The 25385-nt window shown below is 43.2% G+C and overlaps 1 protein-coding gene across 6 annotated transcripts in view; it reads right to left on the reverse strand.

Annotated features, from left to right (window-relative positions):
• Cep43 (centrosomal protein 43) overlaps positions 1–23663 on the reverse strand; it is a 28239-nt gene extending 4576 nt beyond the window's left edge. Inside the window, exons 1-13 of one of the 6 annotated variants that reach the window (XM_085687401.2) lie at positions 23502–23663; positions 23152–23205; positions 20077–20131; positions 19558–19646; positions 19023–19160; positions 18174–18254; positions 15635–15694; positions 11187–11222; positions 8296–8522; positions 7467–7582; positions 5962–6030; positions 1322–1361; positions 137–233 (exon numbers count right to left, since the gene is read on the reverse strand). In XM_085687401.2, the coding sequence (XP_085543527.2) occupies positions 137–233; positions 1322–1361; positions 5962–6030; positions 7467–7582; positions 8296–8522; positions 11187–11222; positions 15635–15694; positions 18174–18254; positions 19023–19160; positions 19558–19646; positions 20077–20131; positions 23152–23205; positions 23502–23603 (1164 nt within the window). In that variant the 5' untranslated portion in view covers positions 23604–23663. The remainder of the gene's footprint in view (positions 1–136; positions 234–1321; positions 1362–5961; positions 6031–7466; positions 7583–8295; positions 8523–11186; positions 11223–15634; positions 15695–18173; positions 18255–19022; positions 19161–19557; positions 19647–20076; positions 20132–23151; positions 23206–23501) is intronic. The other 5 variants (XM_085687395.2, XM_085687409.2, XM_085687407.2 and 2 more) reach the window with 5 other exon arrangements.
• Between the last annotated feature and the right edge of the window lie 1722 nt (positions 23664–25385).

Consider the following 25385-nt stretch of genomic DNA (forward strand, 5'->3'; position numbering starts at 1 on the left):
CTTCAGACTTACAATAGGCAACTGTCACAAACTGTTTACAATTTTCAACCATCTTTTTTACTATCATATAAATTTACTAAGCCCCTTAGCACACCGACAGATGAACAGCACACCCAGAGACGTGCTAGCGCCTTACTTTATCACTGCTGTTAGCGTCGTCCACGCCCACGGAAAGGTCCTCTTCAATTTCTTCACCAATACTTAATTCGCTTTTTTCTGAGCGATGGCTAGCACTAATTGTAAGAGGGGAAAGATGACAAAGAATTCTGAAGAATAACTACCACTGCTCAAATTTTCAAAGATTTTAATCCTACAAGTAACATATAACAACATTAAAACATTGATTTCACTGTCATCTAAGAAAACTCACAAGGCAAGGATCTCTCAAATGTCACTCATCACACAATATTCTTACCTCCAAACACAGTGTAATTTATTATTGTAATACATAAAGACAGAAATTTCTAATCAGAAAACTGTTAAAATTCTCAGGCATGTAATTTAAATTTTTCTAATCATATCTATAGCAAGTATTACTTTCATATTGCTAGTCAATTCATACAAGTTACTGCTAAGAAAATGTTCATGTCACAGTGACGAAGGCAGTTTTCTTTTTAAAGTCAAACACAGACAATGTCCACCACAAAGACAAAGGACACAAGAAAAATCAGGATAAGCTACTGACTTGGTTTCAAATAACAGGTCAACCCTGACACCACTTCTTTATCTTACTCTTTACAACTCTACCACTACAGCATACATATCCGTCTGTGTTCTAATGTAACAAGTCGTCACTCCAAAACATAATTTTGGATTAGCTATTGGTGTGGGACAATTCTGTATTCTGTCAATTACGTTTTAAATAAATGCTGATTGACTAGGCAGGAAGTAAAGGTGGGACAACCAGACAGGAAGTAGAGGCAGGTCATTGAGAACAGGAGAATTCCGGGAAGAAGGAAGTCCATTCCTCCCCAGTCCTGTCCAGACACTGAAGAAGCAGGATGTGACCTGCCCCGCTGAAAAAGGTACTGAGCCATGTGACTAAAAATAATGGGTTAATATAAGTTACAAGAGTTAATAAGAAGCTTGAGCTAATGGGCCAATCAGTTTATAACTTAGGGAGACCTCTTGTGTGATTTTCTTTGGGGCTAAACGGCTATGGGACCTGGTGGGAGGACAGAAACCCCAACAAGCAGGCCCTCATGTTACAAGCTGTCTGTTCTTTCAATCAAGTACAAAGTAAACCCTAATGTAATTTTGCCACACCTGTATTCAGAAAGTATTTAGAAGATTCACGAATTCTTCTCAAGGTTTTTCTTACCTATGAAAATCATCAACATAGTCTTCATCTTCTCCAGTTCCTGGTAATTAGTTTAAGAAAAAAAATACATTATTACACACTTACAGAAAAATACTTATTTTTTTAAATAAGTGTTTCCTGCCAAAATATTACTGAATGATACTGATTCATGAAAACTCTAAGTACCAAAATAGTATTTAAAAAAATTATATTTATTTATTTTTCTATTTAGGAATATTTTGCCTGCATGTATTTGTATGTGTACCATGTGTCTGCCTGGTCCCAGGAAGAAGAGCTACGGATGGTACTGAGCCATCATGTGGGCACTGTGACATGAACGTGGTTCCTCTGCAAGAGCAGCACATCCTCTTGGCCACCGAGCCAATCTCTTCAGCAGAAAAAAATATATTGCAGTCATCTCTTCAGTAATATTTTTATCACATTAAATGAAGGGAAATAATAAATGCTGTTCAAGGATTTTACCACATGCTGGAAAGTGAAAACCTTATTTGTGTTCTAGGTTCAGGCAGGTGGCTTACTCTATGAGGCTGCCCTGTGACCCGATAGGTGTGCGGCTCCATAGCAGAACACTTGCTCAGCATACTCATGGACTTGGGCTCTATCCTCATCACCACAAAAATAGAAAAAGGGACACACAACAGCCCGGCACCATCAATTTCTCTTGTCATCTTGTTTCCAACTGCTATGACTTTCAACGCAACAGTCTGCTCACAAATTTAAAACCCATCAGAAGGTGTGAAGAGGCAATGGAGCATGTGGGCCCATCACCCGGAAAGGGCCTTTGGTGCCCTCTCATGGGCATGGCCAAGCACAAACAAGCCAGAACCACAAATTCTGAATTCACAGTCTGATACACAAGAAGCTCCAAATGCAAAGTGGCCACACGAGGTGGAGCTGTTACTAACTCAGAAGTGCCTCAAGCTTCCTCACACACAGAGAGCTCTGAGGGGAGCAAATTTAAGACCTAACCTACATCTCTCAGTGACAACTAACTGCAAATTAGCTGTTATTCCAACCCATGACTTTTAGAACAGTAGAGGAAGAAGCTGGAGGAACATGAGGACCACCCACAGCGGGAGAGAATGGCTGTGAAACGTGCACAGGGACAAAGGGAGGCTGCCCGGGGCAGGAAAGACTCTGGCTGGAGAGTGAACCGCTCAAAGCTGCTGCCTGTTACTGTCCTGGGTTCTCCAAAATACAGGACCAGACTTGAGGGGATTCAAGATGGAGGGGGGCAGGGAACTCTCTCATAGCATTTGATTATACAGTTGTCTAACTTCAGAGTGCCTCTTAGGTCATCCACAGACAGCAGTCAACAGTGAGAGCTAGGCATTAGGTTTCAGAACAAAAAGGTACCACAGTGGATGGAAACTCTGTGAAGGCAGTAGAGGCTCAAGTTCCAGGAGAATATGTCTGTAGAGAAAGCCTGACAAAATGACGCTGTTTGAGACAGCAGCAGAGGACAGCCACCTTGGAGCAGGAGGCTGGCAGGACACAACAGAGTGGTCTGATATCTTTTTTCACAGATATGGGCTTCTGGGAGAAAAGCTGTGAGTAGGAGAGGCAAGGATGGAAATAAAGTAAGAGAAAGCGTGTGTGGCAAAGCTGGAGATGATGGGGGTGGGGTGGGGTGGGGGGGTCCCATGGCAGGTGAGAGAAATACACACACAAGTGAGAAGCAGAGACTTTCTCCTGAAGAGAAGTAACAGGCAGGGACAAGTTCCAGGTTGCTCTTCTCTGGAAGAAGGAGGCCATCTCTCCGTCTAGCCACAAAGGTTACGGGGCTGCAACAGTGTAAGAGAAAGCAGGTAGTCTGTTCGAGTAGGAAGAGAGAAGGAAGAAAATAAACCAGTCTTGGCTGGTTTGCAAGAGTCACTATACAAACAATGGCTGTGTCCCCAAGAAAAAAGACCACACAGACAAAAGAGGAAACTAAGTCAAGAAAGCAGGACAGCTGGGCTACAGCTTGAAACTGCAATGAGGAGTTCTTTTTCTTTTGTGACTCCTTCCTCTGGCAAGCTATCTGTTTTATTTGACACCTTTACACCAATACACATAAAGTTAAATAAATCATAAAAATTATTTTTAAATTTGCTCCAGCCTAAGACTTTACCCCGGGGAACCTGGCCCAGCACTGGCTTTCTTCACACACACTCCTGCTTCTGACCAGTATTAGCCAACGAGCTAAGAAAGAATGGTTTTTAAATTTTAAATAAATTTGAAAAAAATAACAAATAACAACAAATACCACAAAGCATGTGCTGGAGACTACATGAACTTTCTACTTTATTGAATTTGTTATAGTTTACTACTCTTTTTTAAAAATAATTTTTATGATTTATTTAACTTTATGTGTATTGCTGTAAAGGTGTCATATCCCCTGGAACAGGAGTTACAGGCAGTTGTGAGCTGCATTGTGGCTGCTGGGAACTGAACCTGGGTTCTCTGAAGAGCAGTCAGTGCTCTTAACCACTGAGCCATCTCTCCAGCCCACAGTTTAATACTCTTGCTTTAAGCAGGCAAAGTACCTGTTTATAACACTCTACTTGTAAACTTTTGCTTCTACCTTTACTACAACCATGTATATTTATGTAATGTACAGCATGTCTTAATATGTACACTGTAAAATCATTAGCACTGTCAAGCTTATTAATGCATCATGTCATGCGGTCAAGCATTTTTGCTTTAACTAAACTTTGTGGCACGAACACTTAAGATCTGCTGTCTTAGAGAATTTCAAGTGTGCAATACAACTAACTGTGGTCATTATGCTGGGTTTTAAACTCTAGAAGGGCTATCTACCTAACACAGTCTCACCATGTAGACTGGCTGGCCTCGAAACTCAAGAGATCTACCTGCCTCTGCTTCCCTAATGCTAAGATTAAAAGGTCATGCCACATGACTAGCTCATCTGCCTACTTTTAATTCTGTCACTTTAACTGAAATGGATTGTAAAATTGATTTTTCATTGGAATGGTATTTACAGAATGTCCAAGGATGACACAGTGGCTGACGGCCTGAGTGACACATGCAGACTCCAACAGCTGCTGCTCTTCATCCTGTTCTCAGGGTCAGAACAGGGTGGGAGAGGCACATCACTGACATCATCCTAACTGCATGAGCCCATATTCCTCAGGGCACCTGCAATCTTGTCATGCACACTGTCAACAAGAACAAGGCTCAAATGACTGCCGTAGTCCACTAAACAAGACTACTACCTTCTAGTGAGTCTGGTGAAGTGCTGCGCCCGCCCTGTACAGCACTCCAAGTTCAACTCGAGGTACGCCTAAATGACAGCAGTGGGGGAACGTCAGTCAGGACTGCCTTCACCAGAGGAGAGTTCTCTGCAGTTCTACCTTACCAGCAGAGGAGGGAACCACACTTTCATCAGAGAACAAGAGCAATGAAAAGGGAAAGCCCAAAGGCTTGCACCAGGTGAACCACCACAAAGTGAAACAAGATGTCAGAATGAAGGGGACAGAGCAGAACCCGAGGCATCGTGGTCAAGGGAGGGAGCAACAATCCTGAGGTGCAAGGGTAAAGAACTCCCTGCAGGTGTGATCACAGCAGAAGCAGGGAAGGAAGGAGCATGGACCCACCTAGCCAGCCACCAGCCAGCAACCGGGAGGCACAGAGGAAGAGCCAGACTACTAGCAACTCAGTAGTTACCAGGACTCCAGGGCACTGTGTGGGACAAGAATCCAGGCAGCTCAGAGGACATACATTCTTCTGCAAATGAGGAAGAAAGTAACACAAAAAGGAACTAGGGTTTGAGGCACCCCTGAGCTAGGCACTGTACTTATTTATGTATGCACACATGTTTAAATCCTATTTAGTCTTCAAAACGAGGTAGATGGTACTGGACTCATTCAACAGAGAAGAAAAGCACAGTTTACCCCAAGCCAGAGCCATAGCGAGGATCTTCATGTAAACCTATCCAGTCTTCACCTGGGTCCTGTGCTATATCCAGAGTGTTGGGTTAGAAACTTTGGGAGGACAGTCCTGCACATTCACAAAGTGCACAGAGGACACGGCTCTCTCTCCCCAGCCTGCCTGAGCAGCACTGCTCTTAGAACAGAGCACATCATATCCACACAGAAGACAGAGAAGGGTGAGAGCCCAGCTGTACCGTGAGAGAGGAAGGTTCTCCGGGCCCTCCTGTTACACTGTCTGCAGTGAGTTCAGAGCCCAGCTCTATGCACACTGACTATCTGCTCCAAATAACACAACTGCCACAGGTCCTCTCACAGGTCTGAGCCTTGCACCAGACTGACTCCCTGTGCTCTAGGTGCTTCACTCCCAGCACCCAGAGAACGGCTCTGTCGTTGCCACCAACTTCACCCACTCTCTCTGAAACCGTCTTTGTTATACAGATCTGACGTGATCACAGGTCTGGTCACAGCCTCTTCTGGAGGTTTTTCATTAAAAGTCCAGGCTAGGGCATGTTCCTACTACAGTCTGAACACTACAAGGCAAAAGATGGTCCAGGTTGATGCTACGGTCATTTCCCAGCACAGGGCTGAACTCTGGATACACACCAACTCCCCAACACCTGCTGAATGACAGCAGGAAGGCTCGCCATGTAGACATTAATCTGGAAGATGATTTCAACAATCAGACTAAAACTGAAACCTAGTTACCTAGTCCAAGTGATCCAATTTTCTCACTGACCAATTTCAGATCCTTCAGGACTGTGCTTCCTCTTTTACCTGCAGGCAGGAAAAAGGACTTGCATGAATGAAACTCAGAGCAACATTCTCTAAGCTTTCTTTCAGAGGAGACATCTATATCCCTAAGAGTACAGAAAACCCTAGAATAGAATTATAATCAAGAGGATAGAATCATGTGCTATCATTCCCGGAGTATTATTTTATTTTTAATTTTGGTAAAAAGCAAAGGATTCCTGTATTATGGAGAGAAACCAGATTATATCATTCCTTATTAGAACATAATCACCAAAATAAAAACGTACACAAGCCCAGGGCTGTGAACTCCCGTTGGATCTACTTCAGGAAGCTCTGCTGATGTTCTGAACACATACTGCTGGCTAAACACCAGCTGGTTATGATAGGGTGATGTCCACATATGCTCCTTAAATCCTCGGAAATATTGTCCCGGGATAGGGATGGGCTCGGCTGGGACAGGACAGGACAGCTTGCAATCTCTCTTCCTTTTGCATATAAAGAGTCTAACACAAGCCCTGATGATAGATTGATTATGACGATTGCTCTCTCATAGAACTTCTTTAAACACTAAGTTATTCTATGGGTCCATGAGACATGACCTACAAGTTACAAATGTCCTCTGTCTCAGAACAGTGCAGCACCTAACACCCATCCTAGGCTGACAATGTTTCAATCAAAACTCTCCTAGAGATGCCTAACCTACGAGCCATTCCAGTCCAGCAGCATGCTGGGGACATGTTACCTTCCCTAGTGACCAGTATGTTGATAAAACAGAGCATAATGCAGCCAGAGAAAAATCAAACCAAATTTTGATGTATATCACTTCAGTATAAAATCTTAAAATTATATATGTATGTTATTCATAGTCCAAACCAGTTAAAAGGTCAGTTTCCTAAAAATATTTTGATAGTATAGCAAAGGAGAATACAAAATGGTGGAGAACACTGACTACATTAAGAAATGAAGAGAATAGCAAAATATTGTACATCTTATTAAAATTAGGGTTTTCTAAAATCTATCCATAGTAATCCTATCACATGTAATGGCCAGATTTTTTTGTCACCCTGACACAAGCTCGTCATCTAGGAAGACTAAACAGTCAACTGAGGGGTTGCCTCTGTCAGACTAGCCTGTAAGGTAAGGCTGTGGGACATTTTCTTGATTAATGGTTGATATAGCAGGGCCCAGTTCCCTGTGAGCAGTGCCACACCTGGGCAGGTGGGACTAGGTTATATCAAAAAGCAAGTTGAGTAAGCCAGTAAGCAGTGTTCCTCCACGGCCTGTCTCAGTTCCTGCCGAGTCCCCTTTGTGAAGAACTACGAGTGTAAGCTGAAATAATCCCATTCTTCATCAACTGACTTTTGGTCATGGTATTTTCTCACAGCAATGCTCACCACGCTTATTTGGAAACAACAAAACAAACATACAACAACAACAAACCTGGAGTATCAAATACTCACTCTCAGCGGCATCTGTTAACGAAGGGGCGCCTGCCAGGGAGCTCAGACCACTCCTTAAGGGGGGTATGTCAGAAAGTGAGGCCAGACTCCCCACTTGCTTCCTAGGTTCACTTCTCCTAACAGGAAGCAATCAACAGTTAAATGAATGACAAGCTCAGACCTTGTCACTGTAGTCTTTTAGTCTGTAAACATAAACAAGCAATGTAAAGCAGTTTTATATGCATGTAGTGGCTGGAAATGAAGATTTCACAGACTGAAAGCCATTAAGCATACCTATGGGGCAATACAGAATACAGACATCTGTGGCCCAACACAAAAGCATTACCTCTCCAGCGCACACACTGCTCGAAAGCTGCAGAGTCCTCTGACTTTGAGGGGCTTTTCATCAACTTCATGTTTTCCAGTCAGCTTGCTCCTGGCTTCCCAGGCACTGCCTTCAGGGCCTACCTCTCCACTCTGCCGACAGCTCCTCCCTGAGGTCCACCACAAGGCATCACTCCAGGAATGCTGTTACCTTATTCTAACCCTGGCTGTTTCCTGACACTAACATGCATGCACACTAGCAAGCACACACGCACAAACTAAAACCCTGAACAGCTCCTATCACATGGTGGGCACCTGATATAGGTTCATCTGGTGAAAATGGTTCATACCTGGTGCCTTCAATAATCCTGGCATCATATCATATTAAGTTTTACACAAAACTTAATCACAAAATCAGATTTCTGGATTCAATAATTATATAGTTATCAGATCATTAGTTTCAAAATATAGAAATTTTGTTTTAAAATCGTTAAGTAAATCAGATGATCCGAAGAAGTTTACTCACCAACCGTATGTTTTTTCTGGCTTGGGAATGGGATCATCAAAGAAAGAATCTCCTTCTGCATCGTCTTCATCTGGACAAAGAGCACTTTTGTCTTTGGCGTCTAAAGTGCTGCTGCTCAAGAAGGATGCAATTCTTGTCTCATGGGCCAGCGAGTGCAGGCTGTTCTTGCTCTTTGGCTCTGACAAGGAGACACTGGTCTCACTCTGACTGGTCTCGCTGCTGGTCTTCTAAGAAAGAGGGAGGGACAGGTCTCCGTGGTGATAAACTTCTAAGATATGAGAAACAATAGCCACCGCAGCGGTGCGTGTGCATGTGGTCTATGTGTGGGTGTGTATCTGAGTGTGTGCACGCCTGTGTCTGGCCTTCAGCAGCAGGAATGGCAGTATAGTCCTATGCCTTTTATCTCCAGGCTTCCTGACATGGGCAACTTTCAAATGGCAAAATGTTAGAGAAGACGTTCACACTGTTTCTTCCCTTCTCTTCTAACTGAAAACGCTTTACTGTGCCTACCCAGGTACTCAGCAATGCTCGCATTTATAAACAGTGTTCTCTTTCCATCCTATGTCACTGCTGCATAAAATATCTTAACACATTTCTACTTCAAACCAGGAGAGGGCATTAAAGTTATGACTATGTCATAAAAATCACCTAAACTGCACTATTCGTCAGGAGAGAGCAGTTTTCTACCCAGCACCAATGAGAGCCTCAAGGGGAAATGCGCACCCTTCGAATGCTCACGTTTCCAACAAGCAGATGCTGACTATAACAGTGACCTTAATTCAGGCTTGCTGGGCTACTTACTAACCTGTACCTCCTGTAATATCCACAATCTAGCACATAAATCCTTTATGTATCTTAAACGGAGGCTGAAAATTCCTGCTGAGGAAGCACTTCTATTCCAGTCCCACTGACACAGAGGAAGGCTAGCAGGAACTATCTCAGTGACTGGTTTACTTTGACCACCACAGCACAATTTTAGCCTAACCTGGTCTGGTTTTTTTTTTTTTTCCTTTTTTGGAGACAGGGTTTCTCTGTGTAGCTCTGGCTGTCCTGAACTCACTCTGTAGACCAGGCTGGCCACGAACTCACAGAGATCCACCTGCCTCTGCCTCCCTGAGTGCTGGGATTAAAGGTGTGTGCCACTATTGCCTGGTTTTATTTATTTCAATAACAAAAATAATGCCAGTGTACCAGCAGTGGCTAACAATTGTGGAGAATACGCAAATGCTTCAAGTGTTGTGCCTCACTCAATCTTTCGACCATGTATATAAGATGTGCTATCTGTACAGATTCTAAAAAGGAACACAAAGGCAATTTATGTAACTTGTTAAGACTCCAGGGCAGTTAAATAGTAAAATGAGTATCAGATTAGCTCTCCCTTTTTGAGACAAGGACTCACACAGCACAGGTGGCTGTGAAGTTGCTGTGCAGTTGAGGATGACCTTGAGCCCATTTCCTTGCCTCTTGCCTCCCAGCCATTGCCACCACATTCAGCAAGGTTAGTTCTTAATACTCGGGTTATACCATTAGGTCGAGTTCTATGAAACTGCATTTAGTGTGGATTGGAAGGACAATTTCTGAAGGCCTGACCTTGTATACTACAGAGTGCAACATCGTAAAGACCCCTGTGCTGCTCCAGAAAAAGCAGTCACCTAAAATAAGGAATCTGGAAAGTGCCTGTCCTGGGTCATTAACTGTGATCTTAGGGACTGCTTTCAGATATGAATTTCGTCAAGAATTAAGTTAGGTCAGTATGTATACCTTAAGTGACAAACAGGCTGGGACAGAGCCGATTAGCAGCAAGGTAAGAAGCTGGGCTATGCAGAAGTGGAGTAGACTAACACAAAAGCACCACACAGGGGTTGTTCTATATTCCCACACGCACACAGCATAGCATGTCTGAGGATTCCCACAGATGTTTGTAGACTTAAGGCTTTGGTTAGTTGCCAGAGGCAAGACATGATGCAGCTATATAGTTTGTGGGCTATTAGCAATGATAAAGCTCACTGCTGTGGGGACTGTCTGAACAATACAGGAAACTTCTAAGAAGGTACTTTAAGAACTTCCTCACTACTTTCTTTAAGCTTTCCCGGTGTTGTGAAATAAAGAAGTGTAGTATGTTTACAAATACTTACATTAGATTCAGGTCAGTTTCCATTTCTGATTTAAACATGTTCTAATAACTGATTTTTCAGAGGCATTACAAATAAACACCCTCAAGTCTTACGATATTTAAACACATTCACTGAGGTTGCGGTGATGACTCCTGCCTTCAGAACTTGCTGAGAAAGTTTAACAGGGCCAAGGCAGAGTGAGACAAACACAAAGCAACATCTCAGGTCAGTGACCACAGGCCACACTGTCCTCCTGGAGCTCCCATCACCAGCTCAAGTACACACAGACCCAGGACCCTGAGGAGCTTGGGGACTAGTGCCTGTCCATGATTGCTGCTTCAGTGGCATTTTTGCTAGTGATGCAAGGTCCAGTTCTATACGTTTCATGGAGGACATTATGGTATGACATAATGAATTTTTAAAATAACAGAGTATTTATTTTATTCTAAACATACAGTTGTATCTATGAAGTGAAAAACTTTCAAATCAACCGGCTCTGCAATGGTGCTCAAAATCAACTCCTACACCACTCAGGAGGGCGTCGACAGGCACAGCGCAGACTGCCAGAGGGATACGGGAAAGACCATCTCCCAGGCTTGCCTAACACCAACAGAAGCCAAGAGAGATGCCTTTCCTTCTGCCCTGCCTGAAGACTGGGGAACAGGTGCCATGTTTCAAGCTCCCAGCATATACTCTGGTACAGAAGCTGAGGAAAGTCACAGTTGTCTATAATATGACACTTGGCCTTCGTCATTTTATAAAAATGCAAAGACTTACTGAACAGCACTGCATCAGCCATTCCCTTCGATGGAGCTGTATGGTAAATTATGATAAAAAGTTTTTCAAAATTTAGTATAGATTAATTTTTTCAGTAAAACACATAATGAAAAATTGAATAATTTAAAAAATAGAAAATGAAATTCAGAGAAAGATTTCACAATGGAAAATACTGTCTAGTAGCCACAAATAGAATTATTGCTACAATGTCTTTTTTTTCCACATATTTATTAAGTATATTAAGTATACAGTGTTCTGCCTGCATGCATACCTGCAGGCCAGAAGAGGGCACCAGATCTCATTACAGATGGTTGTGGTTGCTGGGAATTGAACTCAGGACCTTTGGAAGAGCAGGCAGTGCTCTTAACCACTGAGCCATCTCTCCAGCCCTTGCTACAATGTCTTTAGGAACCTAAAAAAGGGCTTGGTGTGGCTCAAAGGTAAGAGGACTTGGCTGACACAAAGGCCTCAATTCTCAGTACTGAGGGGAGAAAGGATAATATAATTTATGCTTCCAAAGTGAAAGCTTAATGTGCACTATTCTTAAGAAGACAAACTATCCCAGCTTTGCAAACACCTCAAATATTTACCTGCAGTATTTCCTTCCCACACCTAGCCTCTCACCCTCTGCCTCCTACTCCACTCTGTCAAAGGCAGCTTTGGATTCATGACTGACTTAGGAAGTTTACTTTTAGGACTTCTAATATTTACTAATGAAGTATTGAAAAAAATTTATTACTATTAAAATGGGCACTGTACTTATAAGGTTTAATTTGCTCCCCCTAAAGACTGTAGAACTCTAGAAGCCCACAACAAAATCTTTAAATCTTTAAACACCTCCAGTGTTAAAGAATATTATTTTAAGATGTGTTACATTTGTTTGTGCTGTGGAACATTTAATGATGCAAAGGTGTGCTGCAGTCTTTCCTGTTGCATTTGTCTAACCCTGTGAAGCTGTGTTACTGTGCCCGTCTAAAACACCTGATGGTCTAATAAAGCGTTGAACAGCCAATACCAAGGGAGGAGAAAGGATAGGCTAGGCGGGGTTGGGAGGCAGAGAGAATAAATAGAAGGAAAAGGACCAAGAGAGTTCAAGGAATGCGAAAGAAGGGGCCAGCCAGCCGGGCACAGAGTAAGAGTGACAGTCAGGTTACAGAAGTAAGAAAAGGAAAAGGCCCAGAGGCAAAAGGTAGATGGGATAATTTAAGAAAAGTCGGTAAGAAATAAGCCAAGCTAAGGCCAGGCATTTATAACAAACAATAAGACTCCATGTGTGACTTCTTTGGAAGGTGGGTGGTGGGTCCCCCCATAAGTCAAAAGAGTAAAACAGTCAACAACACTCCAGTGAACTTTCCTAGAGAAACATTCTCCCCACCAAGAGCTATCTAAGTCTTACACTCAGCAGAACCATGGCCTTCTGGAGCTACAAGACAGAAAGGCTGGCCCCTGCAAAGGTATCTCAACCTTGTTCCCTCAGCCCTCTCGCCCCTAGCAGCTCACAGACTCATAGGAGGACCAGTGTGAAGAGGTCAAGTCCAGCGCCAGTTTCCAACTATCTATCTACCACTCACCCAGCATCATGCTGGGAATGAATGAGCAGAAAGAGTAACACTCAGTATAGAAAATCCTGAGGGACAGCCAGACACAAACAAACCTAGCCTAAAAGACATATACAATGTGATTGTGACCAATGTTCAAAATCAACATAAACTTGAATTTATTTAAGAATTCTGAAAAGGAACAAACTACTTATGAAATGTATTATTAAGATTTGAAAGCAAAAGTGCCTCAATATGCACTATCCTGGAAACTAATGAAGGACGGCTTCTCATATAACATTAGTGCCGACACAAAGCACTGCATTCTAGAGCTGGAGGTGTTTCAGCAGGAAAGGGACTGCACAGCAAATCTGAAGCCTTAAAGTTCTACCCCACCCCCAGCGTGGTCAGAAAGTAAACAAAACCATCTTGGTTTGCTTTTCCAGATAATGGTAAAGACCCAACAAGCAGAGCTTCTGCGAAGTGTGCTTTAATTACTTTCTGCTGAGTTTCTGAGACAGGGTCTCACTCTATAGTCCAGGCTGACCTAGAACTCACCACATAAGCCTAGACTGGCTTTGAACTATCAATCCTCCTACCTTTAATTTCAAGTGCTAAGAAACAGGCACACACCACTACACCTAGCTGTTCTAGTTTTTTACATTTATTATATTAAGAACCATTTTGTATTGAGAATTTCATATAATGTATTTTGAACATATTCAACCCCCTCTCCTCCCTTCCCATTTAACTGAGTTTCCTCCTCCCACAACAGCCTGCACTGAGTCCAGTTTATGTTGTCCAACTAGTCTAGGAGTAGGGTTTCCTAATATTAATTTCTCAGACAACTGACATACTGTTTGTCAAACAAAATGGTAAAACAAAGATATAATCACAGGCGCTGCATTGAAACTGTGAGTAGATGGCTTTAAGGCTCGCTCTTTTTTGGCCAGTGAGCTGTCTCAGCAAGCAAGCACCTGCCCCTAGCCTGCTCCCGAGCTCCATCCCCAGGACCCACATGATGGAAGAAGGGCCCACTCAAGTTGTTCTCTGACTTCATGTGTACTGTGGTACACGTTCAACTACACAAACACACATAATATAGTTAAATGCAAAAAAATCTAATTCATTAAAGAATTCCTCATTTAACTTTTACTCTCTCTGTATTCTGAATCTATCCATTCTATTGTTTAAAAAAAAACAAAACTTTTAATGAAGTTATTACTTGAAAACCTTACACACATCAGTTATACTTACACATGCATGTACACAAGCACACATATATTTAAATATCTGCTGTTTATTTCTTGAGACAGGACTCAGTACTGTAGCCCTAATGGCCACAGACTTGAAGCAATCATCTGCTTCTGTCTCCAGAGTGCTGAGATTACAGAAGTCCATGGTCACACTGTGATTACATATGGATAATTCAGAAGTGTACTCCCAGTATAAACAAGGGCTTTGGGCCTCTGAATGAACAGCTGCCCACAACCTGCCTCAGAGTTCCAGAGCTCAGTGGGAAACAGTACCCTAGGCTTTCTTGCTTTAGCTCAAGACCCCTGAATCACACACACAGCAAGCACACTTCGTGCCTATTAAAGCATGGATGAAGTTCCTGCAGTTGCATTTGACTTGGGAAATGGCACTCACCTGCTACTGGCATTCTGGTGGGCATAACCCCAACCACTACATTCAACTAGGTATCCTGATTATGCTATTAAGAAAGTTCTGGAAACTGAAAACTTACTGCATGCAGAGGGCAAAGCAAAAAGGCATAGAAAGGGAGTGAAGAGATTAGCTATCCAAGGCTGGAAAAGGCAATGCTGAGATCCACACTGATTACAAAAGCAGTTCAGAAATAAGGTCAGAGAAGAAAAGGGAAAAGGGATTTCCAAGTGACTGAAGAGACATTCTGGACTCAAGAAGCACAATAAGGAAACAAGCCCACCAGGCTCTCAATTCCCCTCAAGTTAGAAAGCACTTGAAGGCTAAAGTCTGGCCCCACCACAGCTATGTCACACAACACAGAAGGAAACCACGTCTCTCAGTATGCACTGGTTTTATACACTAATTTACTCAAAATGTTTTCAGTTAAAGACCTAAGAACTAGTAAGGTTATAAAAACTCAGTACTATAAAACATGTATCGAACTAATTCAAAAAAAACCAATTAAATGAATCTTAAAAACACAAACCAAAGTTAATATCCTTAGACAGTCTCAAGGTATCCCACCTCTCCAGTTAGACTGTGAGTTCAGACTGAGTCACTTTCACTACGCAAACGTTCCAAAAGTACTTATTGGACAATGGAACATCTTTTCATTGGACAATGCATGAAGAACAATGAATAGAAAGAGTTTTGCCTTTGGAATTATTACAACTAAAAAGCCAGTTAACAAAGAAAATCTTATAAAAAGGGCTGTCTTTTAGAAGTTTTAAACTTAGGACAATGTCTGTGCATCAGACTCCTTACAGGATGGATGGACCTCTGAGAACGAAAATTAAATCACTGTGCCTCATTCCAATACACGCTTTTTACCTAGGTGAAACTGAGATTGTTTTGGTTTTATGCAGTGTGCTTTCCCACACTCTTTTGCACCTTGTTTCTTGTTTTCAGCCGAGGACTGAACCCGGCCTCAGTGCACGCTAGTCCAGTGCTCCACCACTTGACTATATCCCCAGCCTATTCACTGATGGCTTAGACACGATCACACTGGACTGCCTGGACTGGCCTTCAAGTGCAGTCCTCCTTCACCCTCTCAAGGAGCTGGATGAAAGGCCTGTGCCACTAGGTCTGGTCTCACGTCTGTTAACATGACAGTAATGTTTAAAAAGAAAGCTTAGAACCCAGGCTAGCAGGAGGCCCATCTACGCACAGGCTGCTTTTCTCTTCTGCTCTCATGCATGTTACCTTGTCACCAGACTTCTGCCCGCTTGTCTTCTTCTTACCTTGTCCTTTATACCTTGGTATCTGAGCATGAGAATAAAATGACATTTTACCATAAAATATAAATCTTTAAAAATAAACTAACTCATTAGCAAACTAATAAAGACTCCTATTAGACAGTATCTGTAAATGGACAAGCTAACACATTTCTCTCCAAACCCGGCTGCTTTTGAAGGCAAGTTTCCATGGGTTAGCTTCCTTCCGTGTGTGCAGCCTGGCTCCTTCCAAACTGTACTCAATTCCCTTGCACATTGGCCTGGAGTGAATCCCAAGCAGCTTGCTGAGGGCTTGTCTACCTTGACCTGACCTTCCTTAGGAGCACACAAAGCTGGTTCCTAAGTGCTGAGTCTAATCCTTAGCCACAACCTCCCGGTGTCCCTCACGCTTCAACTTTCGCCCTGCTGGCTTCACAAAGTGGATGAGGGCTCAACAAGGGGAGGCTGGCAAGGAGAGTTGGGAGAACTTAGGTATATAATGGAACTGACTTAAAGTGACAAAGCAAGGATGCACTGTATACAGATCCCAGGCCCCACAAGCTAGCAAGGATCTCAGGTATTTCACAAGGGGCTACTCCAACCCCAGCTCATGATGCAGGGACTACACTGAAATGAAAGGTGGCAGACATGTAACACCCCAGCCCAGGAGACACAGGCCCTTCCACACTAGCCTATGAGACTGTTCTTCTCTAAGAAATTACAGAAACATTTCTTAAGACTGAAACACTCAGTATCATCATCATAATGCTAGAATAGAGCATGCAGTAACCGATTTTATTATGGTTTGTCTTGAGGATATACTTACATGGAATGTCAGTACCACTCCTAAAAATAATCTATGAGGAAGTGAATTTTCCAAGCAGCTCAATGCATCAAGTATTGATAAGTATATTAATAATACTGGTTTGTTTTCTTTTTTAATAATTTAATTTTATTTTATGTGCATTGGTGTGAGGGTGTCAGATCCCAGGGAACTGGAGTTATAGACAGCTGTGAGTTGCCATGTGGGTGCTGAGAATTGAACCTGGGTCCTCGGGAAGAGCAGCCAGTGCTCTTAACCACTGAGTCATCCCTCCAGACCCTATGTGTTTTTTCTAACATTAGACATTTTCATGGAATACATTTTCCCACAGGCTTTTTCCTCATCATCTGATGGAATCTGTCAAATGTATTCATGACCTACTCTGTCATCAGGGCTACAGTCTTCCATTAGCACCAAGAGAAGAAAAACATTTTAAATGCTCCTTATCTGAAAAGGCCTGGCTATTTTGGGGAACCACACTAGCAGAATAACCCTGCTCTCTAGAAATATCAAATTTCTTTGGCTTTCAAAGCTTAAAAAGGAACAAATTATCAAAGAACAAGTCATAAATAGCAGTCTCCTCTGCTAGACACTGAACAACAAAGTACTTAGCAGTATAATCACATGCTCCAAAGGTCATCTGATTTAAGATACAAGTTTTATCTATAAAATTCATGTTCCACCCTGAAACCACATGAAGCCTTGTGTTTGGATGGACTCCATGCCGTCTCTCTGTCCCGATGGAAAAGTCACAGAGTGCAATGCTGAGCTCTGAAGAACTGCAGCGCTAGCCTACCATCCTCCCAGAAATCCTGATTACATTGAAATCCCAGTCCCTAAGGTAATGATTGTATTAAGTGGGGCCCTTGGAGAGTAATTAATCAAGAGAAGGAGCACCTGTGCATGGGCTTAAAGACTTTATTGAGCTCCCCTCCCCTCCCACTACACAAGGATCCAGAAGGTACCAGGAAGTGGGCCCACACCAGACACCACACCTGCCCCTGCCTCCCTCACTCTTGAGAGAACTCAGTGCCTGCTGTTCAGAAGCAGTCGGGAGTGTTTTATGACAGCAGTTTGGGTAGACTAAGATAGGACCCAAACCCATTATTTCACAGGACCACTAGAACCAATCAGGATGTCCTCTAACCAGTCATGGGACACCATAACTTTTTCATTCAATCTTCTACTACTAAACATATTCAAATGCTCAACTCAATGTTTTTCTTCTTCATGTAGCATTCCTGAAATCAGGTCTTATGTTTAATACCATGCACACACACACACAACCATAGTACACTTTCCTATAAATCTTGCCAAAAATAGTTCTTTAATATTTAAGTACCACCATGATTCCAAATCTGGTCATCTAAAAGCCTGCAAAACTCAACTACAGCCTTTTATATTCTGGAACCTCATGCTCTCCAGCTCAGAGTTTATGCAAAGTAGGGAAAGTCTTCTTACTAATGCAATATAAAAATATTCCAAGTATCAATGTTCTCTAATATACAAAGCGCAAAATATTACCAATGACACAAAAGAAGTAACTTTTAAAAAATACCTACTTAATCAAAAGAGGGAATTACCTTTAAGAAACTTTAAATGACTTGTCACAAAAGAAAATTTATAGGTAACAGGTAAGAAGAACGAGCAGAGTCCTAGGTGTCTCCACAAAGCCCGCCCGCTTCTCTGTCCAGCCTAGACTCACCTTACTTGGGGTGGAGTTGGCACTTGTTTTTCCTTCAGGTGACTTTGAAGGAGGATGTCCATCGGACAGATCCAATGCACCCTAAAAAAAATCAGTTTGAACTGAAAATAAAACGTGATTATGCCAATGATACCACAATATTATTTTAGCATTTAAGAACACTATGTTGACATTTCTTCACAAATACCTTGACGGACTTTCTTCTAATTAGAATACACATATACCATATACCACCCAGATTCAAATTACCTACAAAGTATTTCCCTTAGCCACCTGATCTGCACGGTGGGTGCCCAGTCCTTCTTTCTCAACTAACAATGGCTGGGATCCTCAAAGGTCCATTTTTCCTTCCCTGCTTGGATTAGCATCCCTGTTTCATTTTATGTCAACCAAAAACAATCCAATTACCCATGAAACCCTACTAATCTGATCAACGGCAGACCTGTCTTCCACAATGAGTTAACAATACATGAACAACTCGCAGGGCAATGCTTTCCATGCTGAATGCCATCCTTACTATCCCATTGCCTCATTTTATAAACGAGGCCATGGAGAGGCGACGTAACATGGCCAAAGCCAACAGCTGGTTAGCGAGGAGTGATGACTTGTTTTTAGTCTGGCCCCTGAACATAACATTTTGAGGACCAGCAGCCAAAACAGGCACACAATTGCATCTGCATATTATAATGTTCATTAAACAATGTATATACCATCTCAGTCCATTAAGTTTTGTTTTAAAAAACAGCCTCTTTTCAAGGAAACGTCAATTTATCATGCATGGACTAATCTCCATGACTTTAAGTAGCCAGTTACTATGCTAGATAGGGAAAGGGCAGTGTAGGTACTTACTTCCCCACTGGTAGGTCCTTTCTCTTTCTGTTGGCAGCGTCTAATCACTTCTAATAATAAGGGTCCACCCACGGTACCTTCTGCTTCAATGATTCCTAAATCTCGGGCTAAGTTCTCCCGACCTTCGAGACCTTGAAGCTAGAAATGAAGTAAGATTCAGATGCAGAAAATATAGTGGAAGCAGTCAGGTGGGAAAGGGAGCATTTTAGGAACTTAAAGACATCTCTAAATTCAAAGAGGCTGTGCAGCAAATGAAGTGTGGCCATTTTGTACAGAACACCTGTGTGTAAGGCCTCTCCTGACAGCTGCTGGGGGACATCTTAGTAGAATCAACCCTACAGGAGCATTCCTTTCTTAGCAGCTTCAAGTTACACAAAGCAACTCAGATGGCTTCTAGAAAAACAGTAAAACAATCTAACAAACACACAAAATAATCCAAATGTAAGCAACCGTGAAGTGTGAGACTCACTGACTTTCAACTTAGTATTCCCTCCGCAGAGATCTCATAGGATAGGTGTAAAATCACTTTTCTTACTGTGCTAGTTTCAGGATGGAAAACAGCCAAGGTGAAGTCAAGGTTAAAAAACTGAAGAAATTCTGCCACGAGACTAGCCACTAAACGACCTGTGGAGACCAAGAAAAAGACTCGTGAACAAAGCCTGAAGGACTCAGTCTTCTCTGTGACCTGAAGCATTCCACGGGAAGGATGAAGTTTCTAGTTCTCTAAAGTCACACATTTCTTCTCTGAATAATTCAAGAAGTACAAAAATCCTGATCTTCCCAGTTTTGTTTTATTTTGTTTTTCTACCATTTAGGATCATCAATATGCAACTTCAAGGCAATGTAGTATTTGAAAAGTAGATTTCAGTGTTTCACTTTCTACATACTAAGTCAGACATGGTGGTATATTCCTATGTAAAGTCAGCCTCGGGCAGGAAGGTCACTGAAGGTTAGAGGCCAGCATGGGTCACAGAGGGAGACTATTTTTCTTCCAAATATCGGCAGAATTTTAAAACTCAGAGGCAGGTAAACACACACAACAATAACATCTTACCGTCTTTTGTATTTAAAAACTTTTTCAAGCTCTCATTGACCAAAGGAGTTTTGTTCTGTTAAAAAAAATAAAAGAAATATTTTAGGTGTTCTGTTTACCCTAAATAACTAAAAAGCATACATTGAAGTTCTCTTTTCACCATAGCGAAAGTTTCCTATTAGATAGTAAGCAAACGAGAAGTGGAAAGTCCACCCTCGAGAGTGGAGAGGAGGCCAGGCTGAGTGCCAACAGCTGTGCTTAGTTATTTTGGCAACGATATAAAAATCTATACATTGCTACTCACAGAAATCATGGTTTAGTAGATCCATTTTACAACTGTTCTTATCGTTGTACTTGCTTTATGCTATTTAATAACTTTTCAAGTTGATGAAACCAAACCGTACATGCAGACAGTTATTTCCAAGCTTTTAAACCATTTTTCATACTGCTGGGGATTGGATTCAAGACCTTGCACAAGACAGGGAAGCACTCTACCCTTGACTATACCGCCAGCCTTCAACATAACTGCTTTTGAAATCATTTGTCTACAAATATTTCTGTGGTATAACTTTAACTCTATATTTCAATATGATAAATTTAAAATGTATCTTATATATCTACCACTTGCAACATATACATTTGTAAATCCAAATTAATCAGTAGTAAATGAGATGACTTTGTGTGGTCATAGGCCAAGTTAGTTTTTTTTTTGATTACAGATCTGAACAAATGTAGTAAAAACATTTCTTACAAACTGAGCAAGCGAGCCTGTAGAGACTGTTCAGAGCGAGGCTAATGTAGGCATGATGGGCTTCCTTAAGGAGCCTCACATCTTGCTGATGGAAACAAAAAAGGCACCGATACTTTGGAAAACAGCTTAGAGGACTGTTTTTTAGGTTAACATTCTCCTCAGTATGTGGCTAGTCACTCTATTCTTGGATATTTTCAAGATAACCCCAGACCCCAGCAAAGTCCTGGACATGACCATTCACAGCAGTCGCATCTACAAGCAAAAAACAGAACCCGAAGATGGTGTCAAAGGGTAGAAGGCTTCACAAACTATGAGTATCCACTCGGTGACTAATGGAATGACCTAGAACTCCTGAATCAGTATTAAGTGGAGTAATAACATACACTACTGCATCATGATGATAAAAGATCCCAGACGTTCTACACGGTTCCATTAGTGTGGCTCGGAACATGGCTATGAGGTGAGGAAGGCAGCTAAGCTTAAAGGATTGTAGCTCTATTCTCTTTTTAGGCTATGCAGTTCACATCCTGTAAATGTTTATCAAATCTGACATTTTAAAGTACGAGTTTACAAGAACAATTATACCCCGTTAAAATGAAAGCAGGAGAAAAACCACAGTAAGTCCATAGTTTAGAGAATTCATGACACTTACTGAACTCAATTGGTCAAAGAAAATGGAAAGACAAAATCAGATTATGTTCTACAACAAAGAAGACAGACTGAAGAGCAACGATGAGGGGCATGGAGCGAAGAGTAGGAAGGAACACTCTGGAAAAGCTGTAACTCAGCCCAAGGAAGGCAGGCAGCAGTGCATCCCGTCCCTCAGACACTGCCAGGAGCCTGGAGAACAGGCAATGTCGGTCTCCTAGGCAATCCCGTGCGCAGGTCTAGTGGGAGCTGCGCAAAGATTAAGAGACAGGACGTCAACACTGAAATGGGCTGCACAGGAAAGAGATCTTGCTAAAGAAACCAAAGAGTGGGCAAAAGAAAAACAGAATAAAAAAAGGATCCCAAATTCAAGAGTTCAAAAAAAGGAAAGAGGAATTAATGTCAGATGCTGCAATGATTAGGTAACAGGAGAGAACTAAAGTTTATGCAGCAGGAGTCTTTTTGACTATAGCAAGAGCAATTTCTCAGGTATAGGGGTAGTATATTTACATTTTTAATGGTGTTTAAAAAATAGATATATTCTTTCAAAACTTGGTGGTTAAAGAAATAAGAAAAAAACGAGTAAAAGAAAACTATTTTAAGAGCAATTTAACATTCTTATACTCAAAAAAGCCAGGAGAAAAGACGGCAAAAACATAGTGACTAAGAAGATGAGAATACATGGAGGACAAAACCAGACCAGTTAAATTTAGAAAGACAGAACCTTTTCTCCTAAAACATGACAGCTGGGGTCAGACACACAGACACAGGTGACCTCCCCTGGACTACAGATGAAGACAGCAGCTGGGGTCAGACACACAGACACAGGTGACCTCCCCTGGACTGACAGACTGAGGACAGCAGCTGGGGTCAGACACACAGACACAGGTGACCTCCCCTGGACTGACAAAATCAGGACACAGCAACAGGGCAGAGTTAGTAACGTGCATTCTTCCTGAGAGGGAAAGACAGGCCGTCGGAACCAGTGAAGGGACAGGTGAGGAAGCTAAAGTGAAGGTGACCAGATGAGAGCACTAAGGGCCTCCGCTCAAGTTAGTACCCCGACTCCAGCTTCAGGGGGTCACAGAGTTAGCCAGTTTTCTTTGACAACGCTTAAGCAGAAACAGTAGAAGGAGATTGTTTGCTGGCTCAAATGATCACCACTGTGTAACTAGAAAACAAAGAAATATGGAATATGGGCTTCTGAGGAGTGGACGATGGGATCTAGCCTAGTGAAGAACCAACAGGAAAGATTATGCAGAGACAAGCAAGAGGTTGAGGAAGTTATAGAGATTTAGGACGGATGCTGGAACTTGGGGTAAACAGAAAAGTCAAGCTCCCGTTTAAACACACAGGTTTTACTGCATTTTTTGGGGGGGGGGAGGATAAGTTCGGAGATGCTTTTAAAGTAATTGAATGGTCAGATTTTTAACTGGCAGCTCATTGAAACGGTTTCAAGCAGCTCCTGTGACTGACATCTAGCTATAGCCTGTCAGAATTACCGCAGCACTTTAAGGCCCCTCTAACATGTAAAATGATAAAGAAACTGAACAGAGGTAAAGAAGTAAAATTCTTAGCCGTTCTATCCCCAGTCAGTCATTAAAACTATTCCTATTTTGAATAGCTTTGAATCTATTAGCAATCAGGCGTTAGGAAGTACGGTCCTATCAAGGTCTGGTCTGGGGGAAACCTCTTACCTCTACTTTTTCTTGTTCTTCCAGTGCTAAAAACACAGCCGCTCTGAGTTCAGCCTTGAAGAGAAACACAACACACGCGTACACATAATTATTCACATTAGTTTCCCCACCACCTACATGACAGGGCCAGAAGCGAGGGCGCCCGCCGCCGGACCGGCGCGGGGAGGTTACGGGCGGCTCAGCGCTCCACGCCCCCGGCCCACGGCCTCCGGCCCAGGCCCCACGGCCTGCGCGCCCCGCGCCAACCGCCCCGCGCCAGCAGCCTCCCGCGCCCGGGCAAGTCGCGCGGCCCGGTCAGTCAGCCTGCCCCGCCCCCGCCAGGCTGAAGCCCGGCCTCCCTCCCGCCGCACCTTGATGCGGTTCAGAACGCCGCTGTTCTCCAGCGTCTGCACCAGCAGGTCCCGCAGCTCTGTGTCCTCCTCCGCCACCACCGCGGCCGTCGTCGCCGCCATCTTGGTTCTCCAAGACAACCACCCAAGCCGCGCTAACGGCCAACGGCCGCGGCGCGCGCCCTTGCCGGCGAGCGAGCGCGCAGTCGCGACCCCCGCCCCTCACGCCGGGAGGAGACCTAAGGGGGTGGGGCCTCCGGGCATCGTGATGTAGGAGGCGGGGTCTCTGGGTGTCACGACGCGAGGGGCGGGGCCTATTGAAGGCGGGGCACCAGAGTGCAGGAGCCGTTTGTGGGCAGGACCACGGAGCGGGGCGGGGCCGGATTTAGCGACGTTCTCTGCGGCTTCTTAACAGAACTGTATTAGGAGCGTTATTAAATTTCACTTAATTTCCCGGTTCCGGCGAGAGGAAGAGTCCACCGAGACTGAACTTACCGGCCCAAACCTCTTACTTAGAGGGCAATGGAGGCGCACGAGCTCTGGGTGGGAGGAGCGAGACAAGCCTCAGGGCGGGGCTAAGACTCCTGGTGGGCGGGGCAAACTGCGGGGCGGGGCCTTCCCGGAACGCCGCACCTCTCGAGTAGTGTTTGCGCCCGAGAATGAGCCGCGCGTGAGTGTGGTTCTGGTTTTGTCTCTGTGTAGGTGTATACTCAGAGTCCGTTTTGCTGGGCGGCAGGGAGAGCTGTCTCTGGTATTTTTTGCTCTTGTGAGTTGTTTGAAACAGCAATCAGCCAGGAATGGAAACTCCATGCTGCGATGTACGTGGAAGCTTTGAACTTCACAGAGATTCCTGTACCGGCTGGTAATAATTTGGATTCATTCCCAGCCGTACAGGTGGCCTGGGCGTTATGAATGCAGATTCACATAAGTATAAAGTTAAACGCTGTCTATGTAGCTTTTCAGTTCATGAGAGTTGTTTTGTTTTCCTGCATCTTCCGAGAAAGGAGTCACTGAGGGGTTAGTTTTTAAACTGGCCTTAAGAAGAACAGTTAGAGGTTAGAAGGGTCACAGCTTAGAGGTTAAAGGATGTGGTAAGAGAGCTCTGGCAGGCTTTGCCTTTCTTTCCCATTCTCTCTGCCTTGTTTCAGAACAGGAGATTATATTCCTAAAGCTAGCCACCAAGGTCTTTTCCCTTATTTGGCCACCAAGGTGCCTCTATCAAAGTATTGAAGTCCAGCAATCAAAAGCCCCCTTTTAACAATGCCAATTAGAATTAAACACCTCATCCTAACACTGAGTTTCCCCTTTTACCTTTTAAACTACCATTTTCCTATGAACCACGTCTCTCTCTTCTCTGTCTCCTTAATTCCGCCCCCCTCCAGGCAAATACTCTGCTCCCTCTTCCTTTCCCTTGTTCCCTTCCCCCTTCCCTGCCATCTACCTCCTGTCTTCGTCCCTTGTCCCTGTTCTCTGTCCCTCTGGGGTAAAAAAAAACCAAACCAAACAAAACAAAACAAATCTCCTTTGTGTTGAGGCTTAGTCTTGGGGTCTGAGCTGATACAGACCCTTTTATAAAGAGTATGTCCATGCTGGCAGTCTAATTACAATCTGAACACATGAAAAAATGGGGTTAATAAATCTGGTCAAACTAAGAAAAGTCCTTGGAGTGTGCTAACTTCAAGCTGGGGAAAAATGAAGGGAAGAGTGTTCCAGGAAAGGGAAAATACCAGTCTGTGCTTAGCTTGGCCCATGTGCAGTGAAAGCAGCATTGGTGTGGCTGGCAGAGGACGGACTTGGAGGAGCTGGTGTGACGCAGATAATGACTTGTTAGTTTGGAGAAGAAAGGGTTGCGACATCAGCTGCTTATAAAGATTTGGATATCAGGAAGGTTTGCAGTGCATTTAA

This window comes from Myodes glareolus, chromosome 1 (genome assembly GCF_982192425.1).
Source record: "Myodes glareolus chromosome 1, mMyoGla1.1, whole genome shotgun sequence".
Taxonomy (NCBI): domain Eukaryota; kingdom Metazoa; phylum Chordata; class Mammalia; order Rodentia; family Cricetidae; genus Myodes; species Myodes glareolus.